General features: G+C 40.0%; 1 protein-coding gene across 1 annotated transcript in view; it reads left to right on the plus strand.

Moving 5' to 3' along the window:
- Positions 1 to 25,842, plus strand: part of LOC121949981 (metabotropic glutamate receptor 8-like) — a 128,643-nt gene that overhangs the window by 550 nt on the left and 102,251 nt on the right. Inside the window, exon 2 of the mRNA XM_042495869.1 lies at positions 2,769 to 3,587. Coding sequence (XP_042351803.1) covers positions 3,045 to 3,587 — 543 coding nt within the window. The 5' untranslated portion in view covers positions 2,769 to 3,044. The remainder of the gene's footprint in view (positions 1 to 2,768; positions 3,588 to 25,842) is intronic.

Genomic DNA, 25,842 nt, shown 5'->3' on the forward strand with positions numbered 1-25,842 from the left:
CAGGCGGTTTGTGTGTTTCTGCTGATTTCAGATCAGATTTTGAATTTTCTTTTTTTTATATCAGCTGATCCTGCTGGAATGCAATTTGCGCTCGTGCCGACTTTGTCTCGCGTGCGTGTTTGGTGTGTGTGTGTGTGTGTGTGAGAAAGTAAATCAAACGTGTGTCTGCATGCGCACTTATGAGGGTTGATGTGTTTGAGATCGTAGTGTAGACTGGGTTTTTTTTCTTGAGCGCGCGTCTTTGCAATGCCTCTGCGCTTTGGCGTGCGCGCGAGGCATAGATTACAGCTGTGTTTGCCTGAGGATGAGTGTGTGTATCTGTATTCGTGTGTGTATGAAATTTGTATTTAAGAGAAAGATAGAGGGGGGAATAGTACAAAAAGATCAGGCAGAAAGAAACTCGCCATCTGTTTAAATATACCACATGGCCAAAAGTATGTGGACAGCAGCCATATGTAAAAGTTGAACATGTCGTTAAAAATGGGAGACAGCTTGTTTTCTGCTTCCAACCATCACCTGACTTTGATTTTTTTTAAAGCAGCATCAATATGCTCATAATATTGTGACCCCAAACCCATGTTTGTTAATTCAACCATGATTGCAAAGTTCCTCGGGCTTAATAAAGTAGTCATTTTAACCCCAACATGGTCTTTACCAAAACTCAACTAAAGAGGGGATGATATTTTGTCATTTAATTTGGAAAACGTGTTGGCCATTCCAGCTGGCTGTTACCATAGAGAGCTGCAGGGATGACGTTTTTTTAGGCTGCTCTGCAAATTAGCATCACCCAGGTTATCAAGACAAAAAGTCTGTGGGATTTTTCCATTAGATTTAGATAATTGCAGAATATAAACATCTTGTGGCGAATGAACCTTTATGATACTTACATGTTTTTGGGTTGTTTTTTTTCAGCAAGATAATCTTCACAATTGAACACAACTTTTAAGATTTTAAGAGCTAACCTATAATGAACTACACCATGGTCACATGACTTACACATCACCACAGCGAGGCTGTAAAGCCAAGCCCGTTCTCAGTCTGAACTTTTTTTTTTTTTAGGATTTTAGGACTTTTCTCAGAATTAGGACATTAGAGTCTTAGCTAGGGCCTCTGCCGGGGGGGGGGGGGGTTCCCCCCCGGCCCTTTTTTTTTTTTTTTTTTTCAACAACAAGCTCTATTTAGTTGTTATTTTATGCACTCTGGCACCTTATGTATACTAAAAGTACAAAAACAATTCCCATTGTAAACTTGCTCATTTTGAATAACAAATGGTTGCAGGCCATCCTATCATGGCCAGATTTTGCCCGTGGGCCGTAAGTTGAGTATCACTGCTGTAAATTGTAGCTCATATGTGCCACATGAATCACATGAGTCCACAGTGGACCCTGGGAGTTAACTACATCTGTTTATTATACTTTTAAGCTTTTTGAACCGTGCATCCATCACTTGTTCTACTGCAGAACATCTGAACAAGACCATGGATTTAATAGATAACATGAAAACTTTTGTTGCACACAAATATCACAAAAACTTACTACAAACAAAAATCAAAACACATAAAGTTTAACACCTGTCCTCTAACTACCATCATCATTAAGGGTTCAAAATAATGAGATTTAAGAGGGATTCCAGGTGCTGGACCCCCCTCCTGATCACAGGCAGTTGGTCTGTTCCACCTCCTGCTTGTAGAGTATGAGAGGCCATCTTAACTGATCACATGTGTGTTAGTGAAGGACTCAAACATGGAGCCAGGAAACACAAACAAGTAAGAAAAAGAAGTGATAATACACCGCAAACTCTTGATATTTAGTGTGTGTGTGTGTGTGTGTGTGTGTAAATTAATCAAAGGAGATGCAGCATGTGACTTTATGGGCATGCTTTCAGTAGAAAAGGTAGAAATGCCAGACATCTCAAAGGGTCAGTGTGTTTTAGAGTCCTTGAGCAGTGAACTGCAGATCGCAACCAGCTGAAATGTCTCCTAGTTAGGATTCTGCAGTGTTCATCATTCAGAAGGTTTTTCAGCAGCTTTTTAAATCTGAAGTTTGCCTTAGAGGAGCAGACTTACTGCTTTATAAACTTTTACCTTTTAGAAACCACAAAATGAACACATGCATGCAGCTGATAGTAATTCTGTAAAATCATAACCTGCAAAAACATAGTATCTTCAATCATTGCACAAAATTAAACACAAAACCTTGGCAGCAGCAGTCAGTAAAAATGTTTAATATATTAATAGAATGGAGCAAGTTGTTTTTAGTGTCATGGTTATATCTAGAATTAATTAAATTTAAATTTGTGAGGCAGGTACAGGTAGATGGATTACAGAGGTTTTTACTGGTAGCCGAAATATCCACAGACTATCACCAATACCACACTATCCAATGAGGTGAATGTCTCTATCTGGCACCAGTGTTTAGTTTGTCTTTTATGGGCTACTGTAGAAACATGGTAGTGCCACACGGCAATCTCCGCAGAGGAGGACCTGCTCCCAGTGCTGATATAAACGGCTCTTTCTGAGTTAACAAAAAAACACAATGATTATTATTTTCAGGTGTTTATACACAAAAGAAAATATATTTATTATATTATATTCCATTTCTAGCAATATATCACAGTCAGCATAATACAGCACATAAAAGGTTCTTGAATTGCGTTAAATGTTGGTGTGTAAAGTACAGGTTTGAGTCTGCAACCCTGCAGTGCACCTGCGCTCAGAATCTCATTGATCGCCTATTGATCGTTTCCTCCTCTGTCTGAATTTCCAACAGGTTTCAGGAAGAATGTGAAACTGGAGCCGCTGCGACCCTGAAGCTCCGTCTCCTCCTCTGCAGACGGCGATGTCCGACACAGGAACCAGCACTGCAGAAACTCCTCGGGGTCAGTGATCGTAGGTGGGACTGCCCGCCGCGGTTGGCCCTGCCCTGGGTGACGGGGGACCCCATGGTCTGGCTCGTCCCGTCCTCGCCACACCCGCCTGCAGCGCCACCTGCCTTTTGATTGTGCAATCATACCACCACTCCCTTCACTGCAGCTCCACTCTGAAAATGGCGAGGGGTATGAATTCCCCGAGCGTCACCGGCCGCTGCGTCCTCTCTCTGCTGATGCTAAAGAGCTACTGGCTGCTTGGCTCTGCTACCCAGAAGCCCGCTGTGCTTTCAGACTCCCAGCAGCCCCTGCAGGAGTATGCCCACTCCATCCGGCTGGATGGCGACATCATTTTGGGTGGCTTGTTCCCTGTTCACGCTCGCGGCGAGCGGGGCGTCCCCTGCGGCGAGCTGAAGAAGGAGAAGGGCATCCACCGACTGGAGGCCATGCTGTTCGCCATCGACCTCATCAACAAAGACCCGGAGCTGCTGCCCAACGTGACGCTCGGGGCGCGCATTCTGGACACGTGTTCACGCGACACCTACGCCTTAGAGCAGTCACTCACCTTTGTCCAGGCGCTCATCGAGAGGGACGGTTCTGACGTCCGCTGCGCTAACGGAGACCCGCCCATTTTTGCCAAGCCGGATAAAGTGGTGGGCGTCATCGGGGCGTCGGCCAGCTCGGTGTCCATCATGGTGGCCAACATCCTGCGACTGTTCAAGGTAAGAGAACGTCAGGTGACGATTGAATTGGTGTGTTGCTGCTGTACTGCGACTCGTTGTGACTGACCTGTGGTCAACAAAACATTTCAGCCAGCTGCAACAGAGGTGGCTGGGTGTGACTTTGTATTTTAAACTTTAATCTTGACCCACTCTGAAGCTGCAAACATTAGTGACTAAAAATATTGTGATACTATGCTGAATCTATTTTTTACTGCTTTACTCCTAATAAAAAGTGGAGGGGGGCATACCCCCCCCCCCCTGTCCCCCTTTAAATGGCACCCCTGGGCCAACCTCACCTTCCCCATTATTGATTAAAGGTCAGTTTCACCAACTTGACAACATGCAAACTGCGACTTTCAGCATTAGATAATTTCCTCTCCCTCAATTTGACATGTTTCATGAAGAAGCTCCCAGCATGCTGAAGGCTGAGCCAGATGCAGTCTTCTCTGTTCTCTGCCTTTGAAAGCGATCATTACTGTAACTCTGTCTGTTTTCTGTCGGATGTGTTTCTGTTTTTATTTGCTGTTGATGCAAACTTAACATGGTCCTCCATGTTTAACTATCATGTTGATAAATTTAATATAATTCAGGACATCAATAACATCCTGCTGCTCTGTTTTTAAGTGAAGAAAAATATTCTTTGCAGTTAAAAAGCAGTCTTGTGCTCCATCATTGTTGGTGCCCCTGACTTTCTGTTTGAAATATAGTCCTCTGTGAGTTTGACACGAGGCAGAGCTGACTGGCAGCCCTAAAAAAAGTATAACACTGTGACTGAGTGATGAAGAAAACATTTAGTCTCTAGCTCTTCATCAGCTCCATCCTCCCTCTGAGCGGGATGCAGCACAGATAACGTTTTCAGACGGATGTTTCTCGTTGACATAAAGGAGTTGATCCCAGCTGTTGCCTCGTCGTCTTTCGGCGTGTGCAGACAAACTGTGTCTGGAGGCGGCGTGTTGCTGTGTTGCTGTGCTGCTGTGCACGGCGGCAAACAAATTCCTCTGTGTTAAATTAGTGATGAGCTGCATGATTCATGTGTGTGTGTGTTCGAGACCGGCCAGCTTAATGAGGACAGAAAAGGCCCAACAACATCACTTATCTAAAATTAGCTGGAGATGCCTCTGGGAGGGAGGGAGGGAGGGCAGATTTTGCTGATGCAGAGGTTTCCTCACCCTGCTGCCGCTCACCAGCGCTGTCACAACCCTCAGCTGCAGCCAAGACTCTGACGGATAACAGAGACTGACTGCAGGAGTCGATTTATAGTTGATAATTTGTTCTTAGTTCAGGTAAAATAATGCAAACAGCTCAACAGTGAACTCCTTAAGATCAAGTTTCCAGATGCAGACGTGCAAAGGAAACAGTGACTTCAGATGCGGCTGAAAAGCAGAACTTTGTTGCTCTCTTTTGGTTGAAAGTTTAAAGCCAGTTTCACCTCCTGCACCACTGATGTGTGCAGGGGCGGGCTGTGCGATATGGCTTCAAAATAACATCAAGGACTCATAGAGTCATGAAAAACCTGGAAATGTCATGGTATTTGCATTTGGCAATTTCCAGGCCTTGAGAAGTTTTGTAAAACTAAATATACCCTGAAAGTTTAGAAAAGTCATGGAATTTTGTTTCACAGACCTGTATAATACATTTCTGGTGTGTCGTGACCATCAGGTTTTGGAGTTTCTGGCTTTCATAAATGGTGTATTTTTTGGTTCTTTTTAGAAAAAAAACAACCCAATGGCAAATTGTTTTCTAAGGCAAAAACTTTCCAAAAAAAAGAAGGCAAAAAGGTTTAAAAGAAAACATTCATTTCAAACCCACAGGCCTGCAGGTTTGGAAGGCATGTTTTTTTTTATTAATTAAGCAATTTTCTTTTTGCCACTGCGACTGCAGCTGTAATTGTGCGCTCTCGCTTAATACTGGACCAGTTTCAAAAATAGCTGTCTCCATTTGTCACTTAGACACAAACAAAATGGAAAAATAGGGTTCAGGTTGAAAAATACTTTATGAGAAATTTTGAAAGGAAATTCAATGTTTTGTGATGATTCAGACCCGTCTGATGCATTTAAGTGGAGCTAACTGTAAATTTAAAGAAGTTTGACTGTTGGGTAGTTGAAACTCAAAACACAGCATCATAGTTTATATACTGATCATGTGTTGTGTTTGTAAAAATCTTAAAAGTTACCAAAGCTGTTAAGTGAATGTAGTAGAGTTGTAAAGTATAAAGAAGCATAAAATGAAAAAAAACCTCAAAGTACAAGTATTGCAAAACCTGAGTAAATGTACATCCCACCACTGCATGTTTATACATTAAATTAATCACATAATGTGATTAAGTCACGCAGGTTCTTTTGGTGAAATACTTCACTACTAACAGTACTCAGTAATCAATAATTAATATAATCATGTGATTGAGAGTGAGATATCCCACAGTCTGTTTCTGAATATTTCTGAGATGTCCCAGCTCTAAGAATAGATATCCGTCCTGTGTTGATTCAGAGGAGTTTTGCAGTTAATAAAAGCTCCTCTGAAGGTGTCAGAGGTGAGATCCTCCATCTGAAACTGTGATATGCTCCCGCTGCATTTGCATAATATTTGCGCATCAATTTCGCTCAGAATCACACATTCTGAGGCTGGCCGGGGTCTTCGGGAGGACGCTCTGCTGCGACAGCCGCTCATGCTGCCGCCGTTGTATTTCCATCTCTGCGTGGGAGAGGCAGAAACCACAGCGTCTCTGTTTATGAGCTCGCTGCAGGCTCGGTCGAAAAACACGAAACAAAAAATGAAGGAGGTGAGAAAATAACAGAGGGAGGAATGAAAACACAGGGAACCTTCTTCCTACATCGTTCCACATAAACTGTGAGAGGGAGGACCAGAGCTGAGCCTCCAGCAGCACGACTGCCTCAAACCATAGAAGAAGAAAAGCATAAATGTCAGTCAGCATTATTGTGTGATACTGAGAGGTGTTTCCAGTGGGGGAAAGACTGAAAGTACTAATACCATACAGAAAACATCCACTACAAGAAAAAGTCCTGCATTCAAAACCTTACTTAAGTAAAATTATCCACAAAGTCCACTTGGGATGTTAAAAGTATTGATTTAGCAGTAAAATATTCCCTGTCAGCTGTAGATGCTGAAGTTTGAGCTCCTTTATATCCTGTTGGGTCGTTTAATCTCCAACAATGCATCATATTCCTTAAGATAATCATATGCAAACAAAGCTTGGCCATGAGTCAAAAATTCATATGCTAATTATGACAAAATTTCACATAAATGTCTCATAGGATAAAATGGTTAAGTGATGACATTTTATAACTTACCTACCTACCTACCTTCCTATTTATCTACTTACTTAACCACTAACCCTAACTGCTTACCTATGTACTTACTTACCTACTTACTTAACCCCATACCAAATTAACTACCTACCGACCTACTTACTGAACTACTTACATACCTACCCACTTAACTAATTACTTAATCAATTACCCACTTAACTACTTACCTCCTTACTTACTTAACTACTTAACAACTTACCTACTTACATACCTACTTACTTACCAGCTTTCCTTTTTCCGTACCTTCTTCCTTAACTATTCACCTACCTACCTCATTACTTAACCACTTACTTACCTACTAGTAACTTAACCACTTACGCACTTAACTACTTACATCCGTACTTACTTAACTACTTACTTAACTATTTAACAGCTTACCTTCTTTCTTACCTTCTCACTTAACTACTTACATACCCTCTTACTTACCTGCTTACTTACCTACTGACTTACCTACCTCCTTACTTTCTAAAAAACTAATATTGGAATATTACTTCCTTTACCCAGAAAGTAGTACACTTTTTGAAAAAAAAATAACAGTACACCATCTTGTTTACAGTATCACAATATATTGTAATATATCCATATTGCTATATTCTTGCCATAGCACAGTCCTACTGGGGTTACTTGGTTTTCCTAGTACAGGAAGGGGGTGAAATATTTTTATTGTTAAAAGTTACCAAAGCTGTCAGACAATTAAAAGTACAATATTTACCTCTTAGTAGTAGTGGAGTAAAACTATGAAGTAGTATAAACTGGAAAAAACTCAAGCAAGGTACAAGTACCTCAAACCTGTACTTAAGTAGTACAGCGTAGTACTTGGGTAAATATACTTAATTTCGTTCCAGCTCTACTTGAAAAGCAACAATTACCAACGATGTATCTAATAAACTGGAAGCTGAGTGTAGATTCATAGTAAATCATGTCTTTGTGAGCAGGTTGGCATTCAGATACTGTTGACAGTTCAGCTGTGGATTGTTCCCAGTGATTCCTGCATGTTTGAAAGACCTCCCAGTAAGGGAACGACGTATGAAGTAAAAGTTGATGTGGAGCATTTGTTACCTCCTGTGGCCCCGAACCATCCCACTCACTGATTCTCTTGTTTCCCTGTTTTCTCTCTCTGATTCCCTCTGATTTGCCTCTTTGTGTTTGTGACAGAATGAGGTGATGAAGATCAGCAGAAACCAAACAGACGATATTTTTGTGCTTGATAATACAAAACGTTTCTAGGTTGAGAAAGAGAAATTCTTCTCTGTGAGCGTTGTAGTGTGGAGTCTGAGAGAAATCTCTCTCCAGAAATGTCTCACATGAGTTTGCAGGCAGCTGATCTTTGCACATTCTGAGGACGTGTGAATGCTGAGGCTGGTTTTCACTCTCCGAAGTGTTACCTCCAAAAATCGCACCACCCTGTGCGAACACGAGCAGCAGATGGTTCATATGAGGGAATAAACACATCGTGTGTGTGTGACAAAAGGAAAGCAGGAGAAAGTCAAAACTGTGGTGGGAGCATGAATCTTAATGTAAATGTCAGGAATTATTGACTGCAGTCTGCTGCAGTTTTTATTAGCTCTGATGGAGGCGTCTGTTTTATGAACTGTTGTTAGCTCAAAGTGCAGCACATGCCTCGTAAAACACCGTACAGACAGAAGCAGCAATGCAGGTACAGTAGCTGGGAGGGACCAAACTATGGAGTAAATGTGGCAGCTTTTCTGGGGAGTTGATGCACATCAAAATAGGCACTTTTAAAAGCGGTTTGGAAATTTGAAAAATCAGATTGTAAGTTTTCCATTTGACAAATATATACACACAGGTTCCAGTGTGAATTGGTGTACGTGCATTTTCCATTTTGTGTATATGACAAATTTGAGACTTACTTTCCTTTTTTCTGGCTTTAAGAGAAAATATGTCATCTTCACAAATATGGATTAAACTTTCCTAGACCATGAAAATAACATTAGAACTCTTAATTTATGTGGCGTTCCCCTTTAAAGGGTTTTTATTATGCCTCCGCCTTGGTGATAGCCGTGGCATTATGTTTTTGGATTGTCCGCCAATCCGAACACACCTACGTACATCCCATTCTTGTATGCAGTATCTTAGAAAAAGCAAGGCAGCTTTATTTGTATAGCACATTTCATACAACAGGGCAATTAAAAGTGCTTTTACAGAGCAATAAAATAAAAAAAAAGATACAGATTTAGAATAAAAAAGAAAAGAGATAAGATATACAAGGTAAAATCAATTACTGAATGTTTAAAAAAGTACAAGATAAAAGTACAATTTAAAATGATTTTTAGGTTTGACTTAAAAGTGTTCAGAGTTGGCGTTTGTACCAACTCATTTGGAACACATTACGTAATTTCTTCAAATTTAGCATCCATTTGGACTCAAAGATGAACTAATTAGAATTTGGTGGTCATAGGTCAAAGGTCAAGGACACTGTGACCTTGTTGGTACCATTCTTGTGAAAGGGAGGGAATTTCCCTCATTTGGCACAAATGTCCACTTGGATTCAAAAATGAACTGATCAGAATTTGGTGGTTGCAGGTTAAAGGTCAAGGTCACTGTGACCTTACAAAACATGTTTTTGGCCGTAACTAGAGAATTTACATGCTAATTATGACAAAATTTCACACAAATGTCTAATAGGATAAAATGGTAGCATTTTATTTCCAGCAGTTCAAAGGTCAACATTACTGTAAAACTGTAATGTTCTGCATTAAAACACTTTTCTAGCTGTTATTTAGCATCATATCTCAGGAACAGAAGGGGAGACATTTGGTCAGATACGGATTTGGTGACAGGAACGTTGAAACGGTGCGTAGTGAAGAGATCTTCTGTGCTGCCGGGGGAAGATGTGTGACGCTGATCTCACTGATCTTGACTCCGTGTTAATGATGGGAGACTTGTCTTAAAGGAATAGTTCATCTTCAAAACGATAATTTGGTGATCTATTACTCACCCTGTGTTATGTTGAATTTATGAAGAAAACTTTGGCTTTTTTCATGCCTCCATGGTGTACAAAGAATCTAAAAACTACAAAAATGTTGATGTTTTGGAGTAAAGGGGCCACGTTTAACAAAAGCAAAACAAACACTTGCACAACTCCTGCAGTATAATCGGTGCAAGAGCAGAATTTAAATGCAGGTGCTGCTGGTGTGCAGCAATGTTTTTACAAAAAATGCATATGTTTAGCAAGTTCTGAGCATAATAACACATGGATTATACTGCACAAGTGATCGACAGTGTGAACTGAACATCACGTCCATGTGAGGCTGAAACGGCGCCTCCTTCACATCATGAATCTGAGCTGGAGACGTTGGCCGGCTGATCTGTCTCGATTACCTGATCGCTCTGTTTTTGCCTAACAAATGCAATTCCTCCCGGAGAGGGAAAAAGAGATGGAGGAGAGGATGGATAATGGAATTTAATCGAGGAGAATTTGCTCATTGTGGCGGCAATTCATTAGTGCGACTGATAATAACGACCTTGTTAAGCTGTCTGGAGCCTTCGTCCTCATTGTTTATTTCTGTCAGTGTTAATAAAGCTTTTTGTGCTTTATGCTCATTTCGACAGCCTCAATTTGTAATACAGCCAGGTTTCAATAACCCGCTTTCTCATCAAAAAACGTGTGTATGTGTGTGTGTCTGTGTGTCGGGAAAGTTAATACTTACAAATGGACTCATCAGTGTAGTAAGTTGAGTACACAGAAATATTGTATTGTACAAATACTTAAATGATCTCTTTTGTAACAATTTAATAAAGCTGCGCAAACATGATGTAAGCAATGAGTCCAAAAACATCAAACAAAATGCTAAAATATATAAAATAGAGCAAAACAGTTAAATAAAATGCTGCAAAGAAAATAGGTAAACATAGTGGAGGATGTTTCCTCTGGTAAAGTTCACCATTACAGGAAATATGCTTCTTTGCTTTATTTCTCTGAGTGAGGTCAGACTATATAAAGACTGTATATAAAGTTGGACAACATGACAGTTCAGTTCCCCCTAAGTGAAGTCAGAACACCTCGATTGACCATGTTAGTCCATGGGACATGGGCCAAACTAAAAACTCAAAGAACATGCTAAACCAATTTTTCCCAAAGATGTTTTCTGTCGTTCAAGGTAGTTCTTATCACCCTAATAATAATAATAATAATAATTAAAAAGTTTTTATATAGCAGCTTTCATACATGGAATGCAACTCAAAGTGTGATATGTTTGTTCAAGTGATTGTTTTTATGATAAGTTTGGTTTTTATAAGTTATTTAATTCTATAAAAAAGGGATTTTTGGTCATGATGGACAGCTGGTGTGCCAATGTGCTTATGATTTGAACCCTGTCTTGTTAATGCAATATAAGAGCGCCTCGAAGAAATTTCTTCAAAATTTGGCACAAACGTCCCCTTGGACTCGACAATGAACTGATGAGACTTCAGTGTTCAAAGGTCAACATCACTATGACCTCGTCCTTCACATTCTGGTGAACGCCTTATCTTAAGAACACCTTGAAACAATCTTCAAATTTGGCACAAACGTCCTCTTGGACTCAACGTTGAATGAAGAGGCAGTTAGAATTTGATGGAAAAGGTCATGGTGACCTAACAAAACTTGTTTCTCTGGCCATAACTCAGGAGCTCACATGCTGAGTATGACAAAACTTCACACGGATGTCTAATTTGATAAAATGGTGAAATGATGACCTTTTATCCCCAAAAGGCCAAAGGTCAACTTCATTGTGACATTATAATGTTGTAGAAAAACAGCTTTCTTCTCATATCTCTGGAACAGAGGAGGGGACTTTTGGTCAGATGCTGATTTTGGTGACACTGACCTTGAAACTGCTGATTGTGTAGATCTCTTATTTTGCCGGGGGAAGGTTTGTGTGAAGCATCCATTTTTTTTTTTTTATTTTTACAGATATGGATGTAAACTGTAACTACAGCTAGACAGGTTCACAGATACATTCAACCAGGAGGTCATAATTCTAGTTTCAAATGACTTCTTGTAATTGACATGAGGTGTGACTTGGACTTGGCACTGCTACACTTTAACTGTAACAGATCTGATTAGAGCTGAAATTGTAGCTGTGTTGTGTTTACTTTGGTTTACTAGTTTATGAGAAACTTGTGAACTGAATATTGAGTTTTTTTACGGTTTGTAGGACGACTCTTACAGTCTCACATTGACAGTATTCAGCTCTTGGCCCATGTCGCCTGTTTATGGTTTATTTTTGTATTGTGTATTTTAAAAAAAAAGTTGTCGCTCGCCTCTGCAGCCAGATGAAGAAATCAGATCCATGTGGGAATAAAAAAAAAAAAGCTCAGAGTGGAGCTCAGGTAATAATCTGAAATTTCAGACTGCTGTGGAGTCAGCGTGACCTCTGCAGATCATCATCAGCTGAGCGGTGGTGAAGGTCAGAGGTCAGCTCGTTTCATCACCAGACTTAAGTCATTATAAAGAAAAATCAGGATTCATATATATTATTCAGGTGTTAAATGATTACTGTCTCTTCAGAAAGATATTTCTCCTTCACAGAGAGGACAAAATTAAAGAGAGACCCCTTACAGCACAGTTTTCACCTAAAATCAGTCTGGTGTTTGTTTCCAAAACTGATGGAGCAGAAATCAGATCACTGGACTGCAGGATTTTACAAATGGAAAATACATTTTTCTGATTGGCTGGCAGGTGTTTCATATATAACACTGGACAGTTTCCATCAGCCTTCAGTCTGTACAGGAAGTCACAGAAACACTTACATCCTGTCAGGTCTGATTCTGATTTTGTTAAAATATCTTCAGACCCACTCATCAGTTTGTTCGCAGCCTCCGAGTGTATTTCTATTTCTATATCTATTTCTAGTTTAAATTCTTATATACTGGTTGTGGGTGCTTATTTCTACTGCTATAATTCTCTATGCTGGCATCAAAGTGACTGTAATGAACCACAATTTCCCCCCGGGGATCAATAAAGTATTTCTGATTCTGATTAATCATGACATCCTGAAATAATACAATTCATGTTTTTATGCTTTGATGGCTGTGGGATCAAAAATTGCAGTTTGAATGGGTTTTTACAGTGACTCATTTTTGTGTACTTAACAGTCTGAATGTAACAATTTTGTTTACGCAGTGTATTTTAGACTTATTGTAGGAGCTGGGCTGGAAATTCCAAGATTAAACAAAAATACACAATCTTACCAAAAATGTTTGCCATATGTTTAAAACACAGCCAAAATTATCAAAAAACAAAGAATGAAAAGAGCACAAAATGCATCCAACAGTCCCTAAGGGTTAAATACTAAATGTATTTAATCCCCTTGGCTCCTAAAAGTCTCCAAAACATGCAGAATACTCTGTAAATAGAATAAACCTTCAAATCAGACAAATAAAGTCACAATCGCTCTAATTCACAAAACATCAGTCTACATGTAAACCAATCAGCACTTCGATCAGCTGAGAGTCAGGTGTTTTCCCATCATGCCCTGGGTCTTTAAGTCGTTTGAGGGCAGCTGCTGCGCTGCTAGATCAGTCCACAACATGTCATCAGTCAGCAGCAGGGTTTCCACCATTGTTTCATTTCTTTAACTCTTTCCCCCGCCATTGACGAGATTTTTCCGTCAATCTGTGTTTTCACTGTAGTGTAGGGGACACTGTCACGGGTGTTATGCAATGAAACAACATTTCCATGTCCAAAAACAAACGAACAAGACGAGCTAAGGTCCCAGGGTGACGGGAGGAGAGGACTAATAACGTGCCGACTTTATCACTATTTAGTGGCTTTTCGGGCCCTCTCAGCAGTGTTGTTTTTTTAAAAAAACACAACAGGAGAAACAGTTAGGGACTTATTTAGATCAAAAGTGAACAACGAGAAAGAAATATTCTGTCCAGGGCGGCCCTTGGCAGAAGAGACATAGGAGGTCAACTAGAGCGCCACACGCTGGAGGGGCGCTGCTGATCTCGCTAAAAAAACCCTAATAATTTGCTGCGCCCGTTATCGCCCTTTCTACATGTTCTGCCTTGAAAATAACAAATGAACAAATAAAGAGAGAAATAACCACAAACTCAGAGCCCCTGTTGTTTTCCTGCACTGTGAGACCTGACGCCACTGCGGACTAAAGACAAAGAGGGGGACGAGTTACTGATGCTGACTGATCCGCTCCGCTCTCATTGTCCGACAGTGTCCCCGGCGGTGTCTCCGCTGGTGTCTCTGAATGTCCACTCTGCTCTTATTCTCCGCCGGTGTCTCTGCCGGTGTCTCTGCCGGTGTCTCCGCTGGTGTCTCCGAATGTCCGCTCCAACTCCCAACAAGCAGAACAACATGAAAATATGCAGAGATCACAGCAAAGTCATTACTTAGGGACTGTTCTGTAGCTGTGCTGCTTCATGACATTTTGGGGAATGTTCCACTCTATAGATCAACTATAACTCAAACAGAATACTATTTTCAGCCTTATTTTTTTGTAAAATTCAAGTTGACATAAGAAGATAAGAGGAAAAAAAAAAACAAAAAATATAAAAAACAACTTTCTTTTACAAAAATGAGATTTTCCAGCTTTTTGTCTGAAATTTTTGTTTTTTTTTAAATGAAAATGGACAAAGTTGTTCTTTTCTTATATATGTAAAACAAGAAAAACAGCACAAACTCCAGCGCTAACAATAATTAATCTTTATTTATAAAAAAAAGAAATATTACCAGTTTAATCTAAATTATGAATAAATCAGTATTGTTGTTACTTTTTTTATCTTCATGAGCCAAATTATTCATCTTATTTTACCATTCCATCCTGGCAAATTTTAGGAAACATACAACCGTACAGTCACAGTTGTCGTTTTTAACACTGTAATATGCAAGAAAGTATACATTTGCACCTTATTTTTTTATCTTTAAACTTTTTATATTTGTACTCTTCTGTCTTTTTTTTTGTAACTGCTGCACAGAAATTTCCCTCAGAATAAATAAAGTTTTATCTTTACTGACATAAAACAGGAAAAACAGCACAAATGGCAGCTCTAACATTAAGTAATTTTTTACCTATAAAATAAGTAATATTATTAGTTTGAATCTAACTTATGAATTAATCTATATTGTGCTTATTTTTTTTCTCTGTGAGCCAATTTTTTTTTACATTTTTCTATTCCATGTCCATTGTAGCTTTTTTTTTTTTTTTTTAAGAAAACGTATACAGTTACAGTTATCATCATTATCTCTTTAATATCAGCCAATGCATGAAAGTATATATTTGTACCTTTTTTTTTTTATCTCAGACTTTTTATATTTGCACTCCCCTCTCTTTGTTTGGATCTGCTGCACAGTTTTCCCTCAGGATGAATAAAGTTTTATCTTTTCTTAAATGGACACCAGACTAACGGTACCTGTGGTCTTTAACAGACTAATTAGGCTATTTTGTTTTCATTGCTCCCTCTCGGGCATTTTGTTCTTTCAGTAATAAATATATGTTTTATTAAAAAGCTTTTGCTATCTCCAGATGTGGAGATTCAGTGTTCATCCCTGTCTCAGAGTGGATGAGGAGGGATCACATCTCCTCTCCCTCCTCGACTGTAAACGTCTCAAATGATTTCATCATCTCATCTCGACGGCAGCACCCGTCGCAGCTTGTTTTCGGTTTCCTTCAGACGGAGGTCCCGCTGCCCGGGCTGCGGTGAATCTAAGCGTCACTAACTGACTTCTCAGCTCCTGATTGGTGGATTGTGGACGGGGGGAGCCCTACAGGCGCCTGCTTACATAACAAGAATAGTGGTGACCCCTGCTCTGGTCTCCTCACACTGTTGTTCTGAATTTGGTTCAGGACACGCTCAAGGAGGAGAAACCCTCCGCTGTCAGTTTAACCCTGAGCAACCTTTGACCTCTGTCAGTCTTGTTGGGTACCAGTGATTCCCCCAGGTCACTGCTTGATTAAAGTATGTTTTTTCATACTGTTAATTCAACTGAAATTTCTTAAAGCTGCAATAGCTGATATTAATGTTTGTCTTATTGCTCTTATTTTGTCTAACCGACCAGTTCACATTTTGTCACCCAGGAGCATTTATTGTTGTGGCGCATTGCATTCTGGTGGTTGTAGGTTTTCTACCTCTGGCAATGGCACCTTTTTTCTGTGATTTCTTTGGTCATGTAGCACCGATTTCAGAAGTATTTGTGTCTTTGCACTGCATAGATGCCCTAGATTTATGGAAAGACCATCTTCAGAATCAGTTGATATGATGCCAGCATAGAGAATTATACAAAGTAGAAAGAACTGCAAGCACAAAGTATGTAAAAGAATAGAATAGAAATACAGTGATAATAAGAAAAATTAGCACTAGTATGTAAATATTTGAAATTATAAATTAAAAAAAAATGCAATGTATAAAATTCATTCATATCAGAATCAGCTTTATTGGCCAAGTATGCTTTTACTTCAGTTAGCTTTGCTCTCAATGTACAGGAAATTAGACATTAAATCTAAAAAACCCCCCACAGATAAAAACAGAAAAATATAGTTTTAAATGTACATATGTACACCCCCCAATTAAACAATTTTAGCTATGATATACATGTCCGTGTGCGTAATGTGTAAAGTTAGAAGTATAAAATCTGTATGTGGTGCTACAATGTACAACAGATGTATACATGAGTAGAACAATAAGAATAAATTCAATATATGCAATATCTGTAGCATGCTAAATATAGCCTAGATTCAAGCACTTAGGAATATTGCAGATTTTGAATAATTGCACAGAGGACTGTTAGAGCTGAACTATTGCACCAATTATTGCAGTTAAGCGATATAAAGAATGTTTCACCTTAAAACCCTGTTGCACATTTGACGTATAATAAATAAAGCGTGTGAATGTGTGAATTGCTAAGTTTGATGGCCACAGGCAGGAATGACTTCCTGTGACGAAAATATTTCAAGCAGTAAAATACTTCTTTAAGGTTAGGGCAGTGTTATTGTCATGGTTACGGTCATAAAGGCATGGTCAGTGGCGGGTAATGATTGTGATCGCTTTAGAAAAGGCTGCTGGTGCTGAATGATGAACAGAGTTTATCATTTTTGGGATAATGAAGTCTTTAAAGCCACAATGTGTGAGATCTGAAAATGTCTGACTTTGGTGCTTATAAGTGGTAAAACTAAAATCTCAGGTGTCTTTAGTTAAGCAAAGCTATTGTTGCAAACACTCAACTCATCAGATTTTGTTTATTCTGCATCCAGCACACAGTCGATAAAAGAGAACAGCTCTTCATCCTGTACTACATGACATCATTAATTATTAATTATCTCACCTCTCAGCTTTTGCATTGACTTAAACTACAAACAAGTGACATCATGACCCCGAATAGATAGACGATAGACATATATGAAAAACTTTTTCAACCCAGTTTTAACCTGACATTCAGACATTTTTTGACCAGCTTTGTCCCCTCTTCCACTCCTCCTCATCTTCCTCCTCTTCCTCGTCTTGTTAGCTCAGAGCAGAATCTCAATGATCTCCTCCTCCTGTGGGAGCTGAACATGCTTTGTTTAACGTCCTTGTGAATGTCAAACCCACTGCAGCTCATTCATCACCCCTGACAACTCCCTGTAGATCTGCACGAGTGTTTTAGCCATGTTAGCATTATGGTATTTTCAACAATAATTTGAACAGATTTCCTTGAAATTTGTTGCAGGCATTCCTGCTCCCCAGAGGATGACTCTGAAAGACTTTGGTGATCCTCTGAGTTTCCCTCTCGCTCCTCCATGAGGCTCAAGCTGTGGTTTTTAGTAAAATTGCCTCAAACACTATTTTAGTGGTTGGCATAAAATTTGGTACAGATGTTCTTGTTCCCCAGAGGATGAATTGTAATGACTTTATCGACACGCTGACATCTACTTTGGCGCCACCAGGTCGTCAAGCCGTCCTCTGGCATTTAATAAAAACGCCACCTGTTCTGTCCGGTTGTGCTCTCATCTGACTCCGCCCAGCTGCGTTCTAGTTGGGCACAGAAGGTGACTTTTGGCGCCATGCTCATACACCGAAAGCACTGACAGACCGACATATGTGATGAGTTTGAATGAGCCGTATCGGATCAGGACATCCCCAAAAATTCCAAAAAGCTTGTGTTATTCGGTTGATAAATGTGCTGTTTAACTGCAGGAAACTGAATTGCAGAACTCTTTACTTTTTGTGCCCACCAACTGTTGAAACCACAGATTGTTAGTTTTATTTTTAGCCTCACTAGCAGCATGGCTCGAGGGATGCTGGTGTCTGTTTGTTGGCCCGCTGCTTTGCTTCACAGTGAAATTTTCACATTTTAACTTAGAAAACAACAACAGAAAGCTTTGAATCAGACTGAATATTTGAATATGACTCAATGTTTGACCTGAAGAATCTGTTTGGAGATGTTTCTGAAAACACCCTGCAGTGTAAAACTCGTTGTGGTCACCTCGAACAGTCGGTGACGGAGCCTCCTGTGGCAGTTTGGAGGTGGGATGCCTTGCTCAGAGGCTCCTAGGCAGCCGTTTTAAGTGGTGGTTGTTTGTGGTGGTCTCTGTTCCCTGTTTTTCCAGGTCGGCTGCAGGCCCGGCTCTCGTCCTCTCTGACATGTTGTGAAATGCGTCGGTGATGTGCGGCGCGTTGAGTCACAGCATGAAGCGATGCTGACGAGCGCAGACGGTAACCTGACATTTATTGGGCCGCGGAAATCGTTTTTTGCCTGAATGAGTCGGTCAGAGGAGGAGCTGTCGTCTTGAGAGGCCTGCTCAGAAATGGAGGGGCCATCTTCTTCTTGTGTCTCTGCGCACACTTCATGCTTCATTTGTGTTTCCTCCACACTCCCACACTCGTCTCTTCCTCTCCGCTGCTCGGCCGTCACGTCTCTCAGTGTGTCAGCAGCTTTTTGTTCTGCATGCACTGTTGCCGTTTGCGTTACACGTCCATCTGCTGAGAGAGGACAGATAACAAGGAAGAGGAGGGAGGAGACGAGGAGAGGGAAGAATAAAGGAAACAGGGAGAATAAAAAAAGTATGGAGAGGAGAAAGGAAAGAAAACAAGGAGGGACAACAGAAAGAAACAAGGGGAGAGGAAAGGAAATATTGAGAGGAGATATGGAAGAAAATGAGAGAGGAGCAATGGGAGGAAAGATGAAACAGACATTCAAAATAAGTCGTGGGTAGTGGGCGCTGGATCCAAGATGAACACGTGTAAAGCAGATAGAGATCTGCACACCAGGAAGCTCCCATTAAAGATTCTGATTCTGCAAAAACAAGTGACGTTTCCAGTCAGTATGCTCTTCATCAGAATTATAAGTTTTCAAGTGAGTTGCATGACTGAGGCCCTTCAACCTCTAATGACGTACCAGGTAGAAATATACAATATATCAGAGAGAAAATACATAATATATTTGGTATATAATATATAAAAAAGTAATCCTTTAGTGGGAGCTTCCTGGTGTGCGGATCTCGATCTCTTTAAACAGGAAAGAAGAAAGGAAACAAGGGTAGGTAGGAAAGGTTGTATGACCGTTTTCAATAAAGTTTCAGCTGTCAATTAGATTTTCATAATAATCTGCTGAATGAATGTGTTTTTTATTTATTTGTCAGTTTATTCATCTTCTCCGTCTTCTGTGGTGCAACTGGAGTTTTACTTATCACTGCTCGCTAACCATGGATGGACTTTTTTTGCATCACATGAATAGCTGCAGTGCATTGTGGGTGATATAGACCTCTGAAGTGACTGTTCAATCGCTCCGTCAGCCCTCCGAGGGTCCATCTCACCAAGTTCACTTCATTTTTTAAACAGTAGGAACAGCCCTAAAGATGGTGGCGGGGATTCCCCCGAGGTCAAGTGCTGAGGGGAAGTGAAGGAGGGCATGTTGAATGCAACGGTGTGACAGACTCTTGTTAACCCTTTGAAACCTGGATCGACATCACTTTTCCTCTGCTGTGTTCAGACACCTTCACTAGTACTTAAACGTTTTAACCCGGAGTGGATTGGTTTGCTTCCTTTTAAAAACATGGGAAAAAGGCAAAGCCCAGCTTGGCAAGAATTCTTCTAAAAAATTGCAGGAAATTAGCAGATTTGAAAAATTATATATTTTTTTTTACATATATATAACATAATTATTATTATTTTTAAGCTCTTTTTCAGGTAATTTAGTTGTTTTTTCAATTATTATATATATTTACTTTTTACCCTTTTTCAGGTAATTTTGTACTTTTTTTTAAAAATGTTTCTTCTTATTATTATTATCATTATTATTATCATTTATTTTATTTATTTATTTTTACAGATTTTCAACTAATTTTGGAGTAATTTCTGTGTAACTTTCTTATTGCCTTTTCTCCATGTTTTTGAAAGAATTCAATCTAATTGCTCAGGTTTCACGGGGTTAATGTACATGTTTGGGCGCCTCCTGGTGGCAGAGTGACTTTAAACTTTTCTACCTGATCTGTTGGACATATCAACTCTTTGCAGAAGTTCGATGTTGGCTGGTTTGCATTTGCGTTTCCTGCTTGTTTTTGAAAGAATAATCGGACGACTTCCTGTAGTTGTTTCTGTTTTTAGGAGACTCTGCAGATAGAAAAAGTATCTAATGAGAGTCTGATGGCAGCAGATTAACATTTTAAAGCCTGCAGCGTTTGAGCTCTTGTTGTTTGTTAAACGCACCTTTCTGTGTCTGACTCTGTTTTACTTAAAGTGCTTCGGGGATGGGGGGCAAAGTAATTCAACAACAGAGACAAAACCTTTAACAACATTTTTTCCGAGCAGCCAAACAAATCTCTGCTCGCCCCGCGGAGCCTCTGGCTTTCAGTGAAATGGCTTTCTTCCTGTGTGGAGGAGGCTATTACCTGGACGAGTCCTTCGGTGACGCTTTAATCACTGTGTCCCCCTTTTTTCTCCAGACTGTTTCTCACACATCCAACTCCTCAGTTTTTCTGTTGTTTAGGTCTGGGGAGACGCAGAAGGTCTTTGCTGGCCTGCTTTTAATCTTCATCTTAACATTTAAAGGGATATTCTTGATTTTTTAGCTGTGTATTTTATTCTTTTTATTCTGGACTTTACACGTCTGTTTAGCTTTTATTACAGATTCAGATTTTTTTCCTGGACGTTTCAGGATAATCTTTAGCTTTTCAGGCTGTGTTTTTGATTTGTGTTTTTTGTTTTAGTTTTATCCGGGTTTGTCTGTTGCACCAGAACCACTTGGTGAATCCTGTGAGACTCTGATGACTTTAAGTATAAATCTGTGAGCATGAAGGAATAAAATCAGTTATCTGGCAGCTTCCTTCACTTCAGAGGCTCCAGAGGAAGATTATTTCCACACACAAACACACTGTGATAATCTGTGACTTTAGTAAAGACGTTCTGACACAAAACTCTGTCAATGCAACCATCAGCTGTTTTCTGTGGAATGACCTGAATCCAAAAATGCACATTAATCCACCCAGACGTGTTCGCTCACCTGCACTGACTCAGTCCACATCAGTTCAGTTACCGTGACAGAGTGCGTGAGAGAGTTTTGGTCTGACATTTTGCACAATTTAAGTCATTGTCCAGTCTCTACAGTGGCGTCATTAGGCCCAGGCGTCCGACGCTCCTGCCTCTAAAGTTCTATACATAGCCCCAAAAACAAAATATGTATGAAGCGGGAAAAAAATGCATGAAGTGGTCATCCCACATGATGTGTACAAGGACTTTTGGAAAATCCAATGATGATTTCTGGTTTTACAGTTTCTGGCTATTATAAATGGTGGAACTTCGGTGACTTTTGTTATGGTGGGTTTACAGTTTGGAAGGCGTTTTTTCACCAAAAATTTGAAAATAAAAAAATCAAACAAAACAAAAAAATTCTTAGGGGGAAAAAGTCACCTTCAAAAATTTTAAGATATAAAAAAATCACAAAAAAATTTGAAAAAAAAAATTGCCAAGAACAAAACGCAATAGTTTTAAGGAAAAAAAAAAGAAGAAAAAAAAAATAACGCCAAACTTTTTAGATAAAACATGTTTTCCAAACCTGCAGAGCCATGGGTTTGGAAAGCATGTTTCCTTGGTAAAATAAATACAAAATACAGCCATTTAAAGGTGTATGCTCCTCTCGTTATCCTAAAGAAAAAGATTTTCTCCCCAGTGCTGCATTAAGAATTGTCTGAAATGTCTGCCACTTTTTGCACCACCCGCCTCTGTCTCATAAAAAACAACCTGTCTCTTATATGATAAAAAACCCTGGATTTAATACTCTGTCATTTCATCCACACTTACACTTGATCATACTTAGATTACGACACTTTTAACAACAATACTTAGTGGCTTTCCAACTCTAGTCAATATGTTTTTAATGATAGCAGTTGTTAAGTACTTTGTTTCTACTCAGTACTGATTACTAAAAGCTACTAATATTTTTAACATCACAACTCATAATTCAGGTCAAAAGAAAAGATAGTGTATTTTTATTTTTTCTGCTCCTTCTGTCTGTATGAAGCCGTTTTAGATTTGCTGACTTTAAATCTGGTCTGGATTTATTTGGTCTTGCACCGGTGACACGTGTCTCTGAATCCTGATGTTTCCAGCTGCGGGCTGCAGATGGTCGCGGGACACTGGGTCAAAATAAAAACGTGTTGCCTCGTTTCTCTTCGGGCCTCGGGTCGATGATGACACAGCATGTCGTCGCAAATGTTGTTCTTCCAGATCATCGTCAACCAGCTCCTCAGATCGTCTCCTCACGTCTCTCTGCGGCAGCCGAGCGTCGCTGTGACATTTTGGGGTTAAGCTGTGGGAGGCCGGCACTCCCCGCTTTGCTGCGGGACGTGATGCTCACTGACAGGCGTCTGCCAACAGAGTGCCATCGTTCAGGCGTCATGTCGGGTTCAGTTCGTGGACGTCCTGGTGGACGGAGACCCGACGCTGCTTCGGTGTTCAAGAGCTGAAAATCTGAGATTAAAGATTTCAGATGTTTTACTGAGGCTGAAAAATATTTTGTTCAGCCCTTTAATCTGTAGATAAACACACAACAGTGGACTTTTTGGAGCCATTTCAGATTTTTCAGGATTATTTTATCCCAGACTTTTAATATTTGATGAAGGATTTTTTGGGATTAACTTGAAATTCTCAGGGTTCTTTCCGATTTTACAAATTTGGTCTTTTTTTTGGTAACCCCTAAATTTTTATAGTTGTTCTGGTTCTTTCAGGGTTTTCTCTGACTTTATGGGTTTGTTCTTGACAATGATTTACTTTTCATAATTAAGAGATTTTAGATCCATTCTTGACTTCTTGTTCTTCTCTTGGACTTTAGAGTTATTCCTGAGTGACTTCACAGTTTCTATATAGTCAGACATGTTGCTGTAGGTCACTGTGCAGGTCACAGCAAACAAAATGTTAAATTTTACCTTTAAATTCACTGTTGAAGTTAAAAAATGTTCACCTTTGGTCCAAATGTTAAACGTTTTTATGCCTCTGTGCAGGCGGTAGCTGTGGCTGGAGGCATTACGCTATTACACGTAGTTTGTCCGTCCCATTCTTGTGAAGGCGATATTTCAAGAACGGCTTGAGAGATGTTCTTCAAATTTAGTAAAAAACTTTTACTTGGACTCTGCTTTGAACTGATACCGTTTTGTTGGTCAGAGATCAAAGGTCAAGGTCACTGTGACCTCATCTGTCTCATTATTGAAAAAACGCAATATCTCAAGAACACCTTTTGAAAAAAACTTCCATTTTTGGAAAAAAAGTTTTTACACTCACATTAGGGGGTATTACAGGCAAATTGAAAAAGCCATTTTTTGCAAAACTGCAATGGAAACACTTTTTGGTTTTTTATAGGTCACATAATGTCAAACAAAGAGTCAGAGTGTTGCTACAAGAGCTGTTATTGCATCACATAACGCTTCAAAGGTTCAGTGGATCATTCGGAAGTTTTGAATCCACGATTCCTCTGTGAAATCCCAGAAATCCCTCATACGTGGCCGCTCCCATGTGTAAGGGCTTTTCATTATTGCTCCATAACTCGCCTATGTTGCCTTGGATTGTAAATAATCGTGGCTAATGCGGTGGCTGCAATAGAAATAAACCTGCTAAAGTTTTGAACATCCATCACCATGCTTCTTTGGATGTCATCGTCAGAGAAGTTGCAGAACATCAATATGTGGAAACGCAGTCATTTCGCAATTGTGTTTTAAAGACATTTCGTATTGCTTAAGTTAAGATAAAGTGCACAAATCTGTAACGGCAACCCACCGAGCGAAACCTTGTGTCCGTCCCATTCTCATGAAGACAATGTTGATGGAGTTTCCTCAAATTTGACTAAAGAATGAGTGATCAGAAGATGTTGGTCAAAGGTCAGCTTTAGTGTGACATCATCATGTTCTGCAAAAACACTTTTCTGGCCATTATGCAACATCATAAGTCAGGAGCAGACGGGGAGACATTTGTTCAGATAGGTGTCACATAGGTGACACTTATCTTGGAACTGTGCTGATTGTAGAGATCTTCTGTGCTGGGGGAAGATGTGTGTGAAGCATCTGTGTTTTCATAGACATGGATGTAAACTTTTAGTGCAACTTCACTGGTTTGTGGAGGCACACAAATGTGTGGTAGTAATTATAGTCTTTATTTTAACTAAAATAAGGCAATGATATGCTCCTCTGCTGGTTGAGAAGGATCCAAACTTCTCCAACTTTCTAATAATGTTAACAATCCTGAAGAATATAAAGAGTGAGTTATTAAAGTTTGCCTTTTTCAGGCTGAAAAACATAAGAGAGATTAAAATGATCACTTGCTTTTCTAATTTCGGCTCAGGGACGTGTCTTTGATTTGACATTTTACAGCGTGTTGACTCTGAACTGGATGTCAAGATTTAGATTTTAGGCGCATCACGTCTCAGTGATGAGGGTTCCTCGCTGATCGTGGGTCAGATCTGCTCTCTGTCCCATCATCCTCCGCAGCGCTCCCTCAGCGTTGATGCTCATTGGTCCTGACAGCTCCCTGCTGCTGATTGGTCTACTAACCCCCCACCTCCTCCTCCCACCTCCATCCTCGGGGCGATCCTCCCGCCTGACTGCAGATCAGCTGAAAACCTGCTGCCTGTCATCACACTGTCACTGTCACACAGAGAGAGACACTGAACTAACCAGCAGTTCATTCAGTCCACGTTATTTTCAGAACCAGTTTCATTTAGGTTTTGGGGAATACTCTTATTTCCTTTGTATTTGTGGGGCTGTTTACATGCCAACGTTTCTTGCATGAAACATTTGATGCGGTTTGGCCTTTCGTTGCATGACAACAGCGTTTTTAGGGCCTGAAAATGTTAACTTTTGATACCCGGTTCCAGCGAGTATTTTTTTTTAAACGCAACCCCCTCTGTTGCCATGGAAACTGGCAATACGCGGATCCTGTGAGAAGTGTGACGTCACGGCTGCACTTCACACATGTGCGTGGCGTTCTTCTGTGGTGTGTCATTACAAAGTCACTCCGCCAACTACTGGCCTGTCATGCATACTGCAGTGTTTTTGGTTGTTTTTGCAGATCCGTGGATCATTATCACGATATGAACGCAATTGTTTTTAGTAGTTAGCCCCGCTTACCATAAAGAAACAGGTAAACTATATTGTGGCTCTTAAGCTCACTAGACATTCGATCAGGAAAACATAATTTTTTGCCTGAAGATTGAAAACTCGTTCTCCATATGACGTTATGATTTTATGAAAGCCTGGTTGTTTTGCCAGTTGTTGCTTTTGAGGTTAACCCTTTAAAAAACCTGAAGTAACATGATTTTTCTTGTGCTTTAGCAAGTATTTTAACTTTTGAACCCTAAGCAGATTGGTTTGCAAGAAATAAGTAGATTTAGAAAACTATTTTTGGGCGTGGCCATGTACAGAGGCTACGTTTGACTCCGGCCACGGCCCTTTGCTGCATGTCACCCTAATTTGATAATAATTTCCTTTACCTTTTACTATTTCTTTCTTCTT

Source organism: Plectropomus leopardus, chromosome 11 (genome assembly GCF_008729295.1).
Source record: "Plectropomus leopardus isolate mb chromosome 11, YSFRI_Pleo_2.0, whole genome shotgun sequence".
Taxonomy (NCBI): domain Eukaryota; kingdom Metazoa; phylum Chordata; class Actinopteri; order Perciformes; family Serranidae; genus Plectropomus; species Plectropomus leopardus.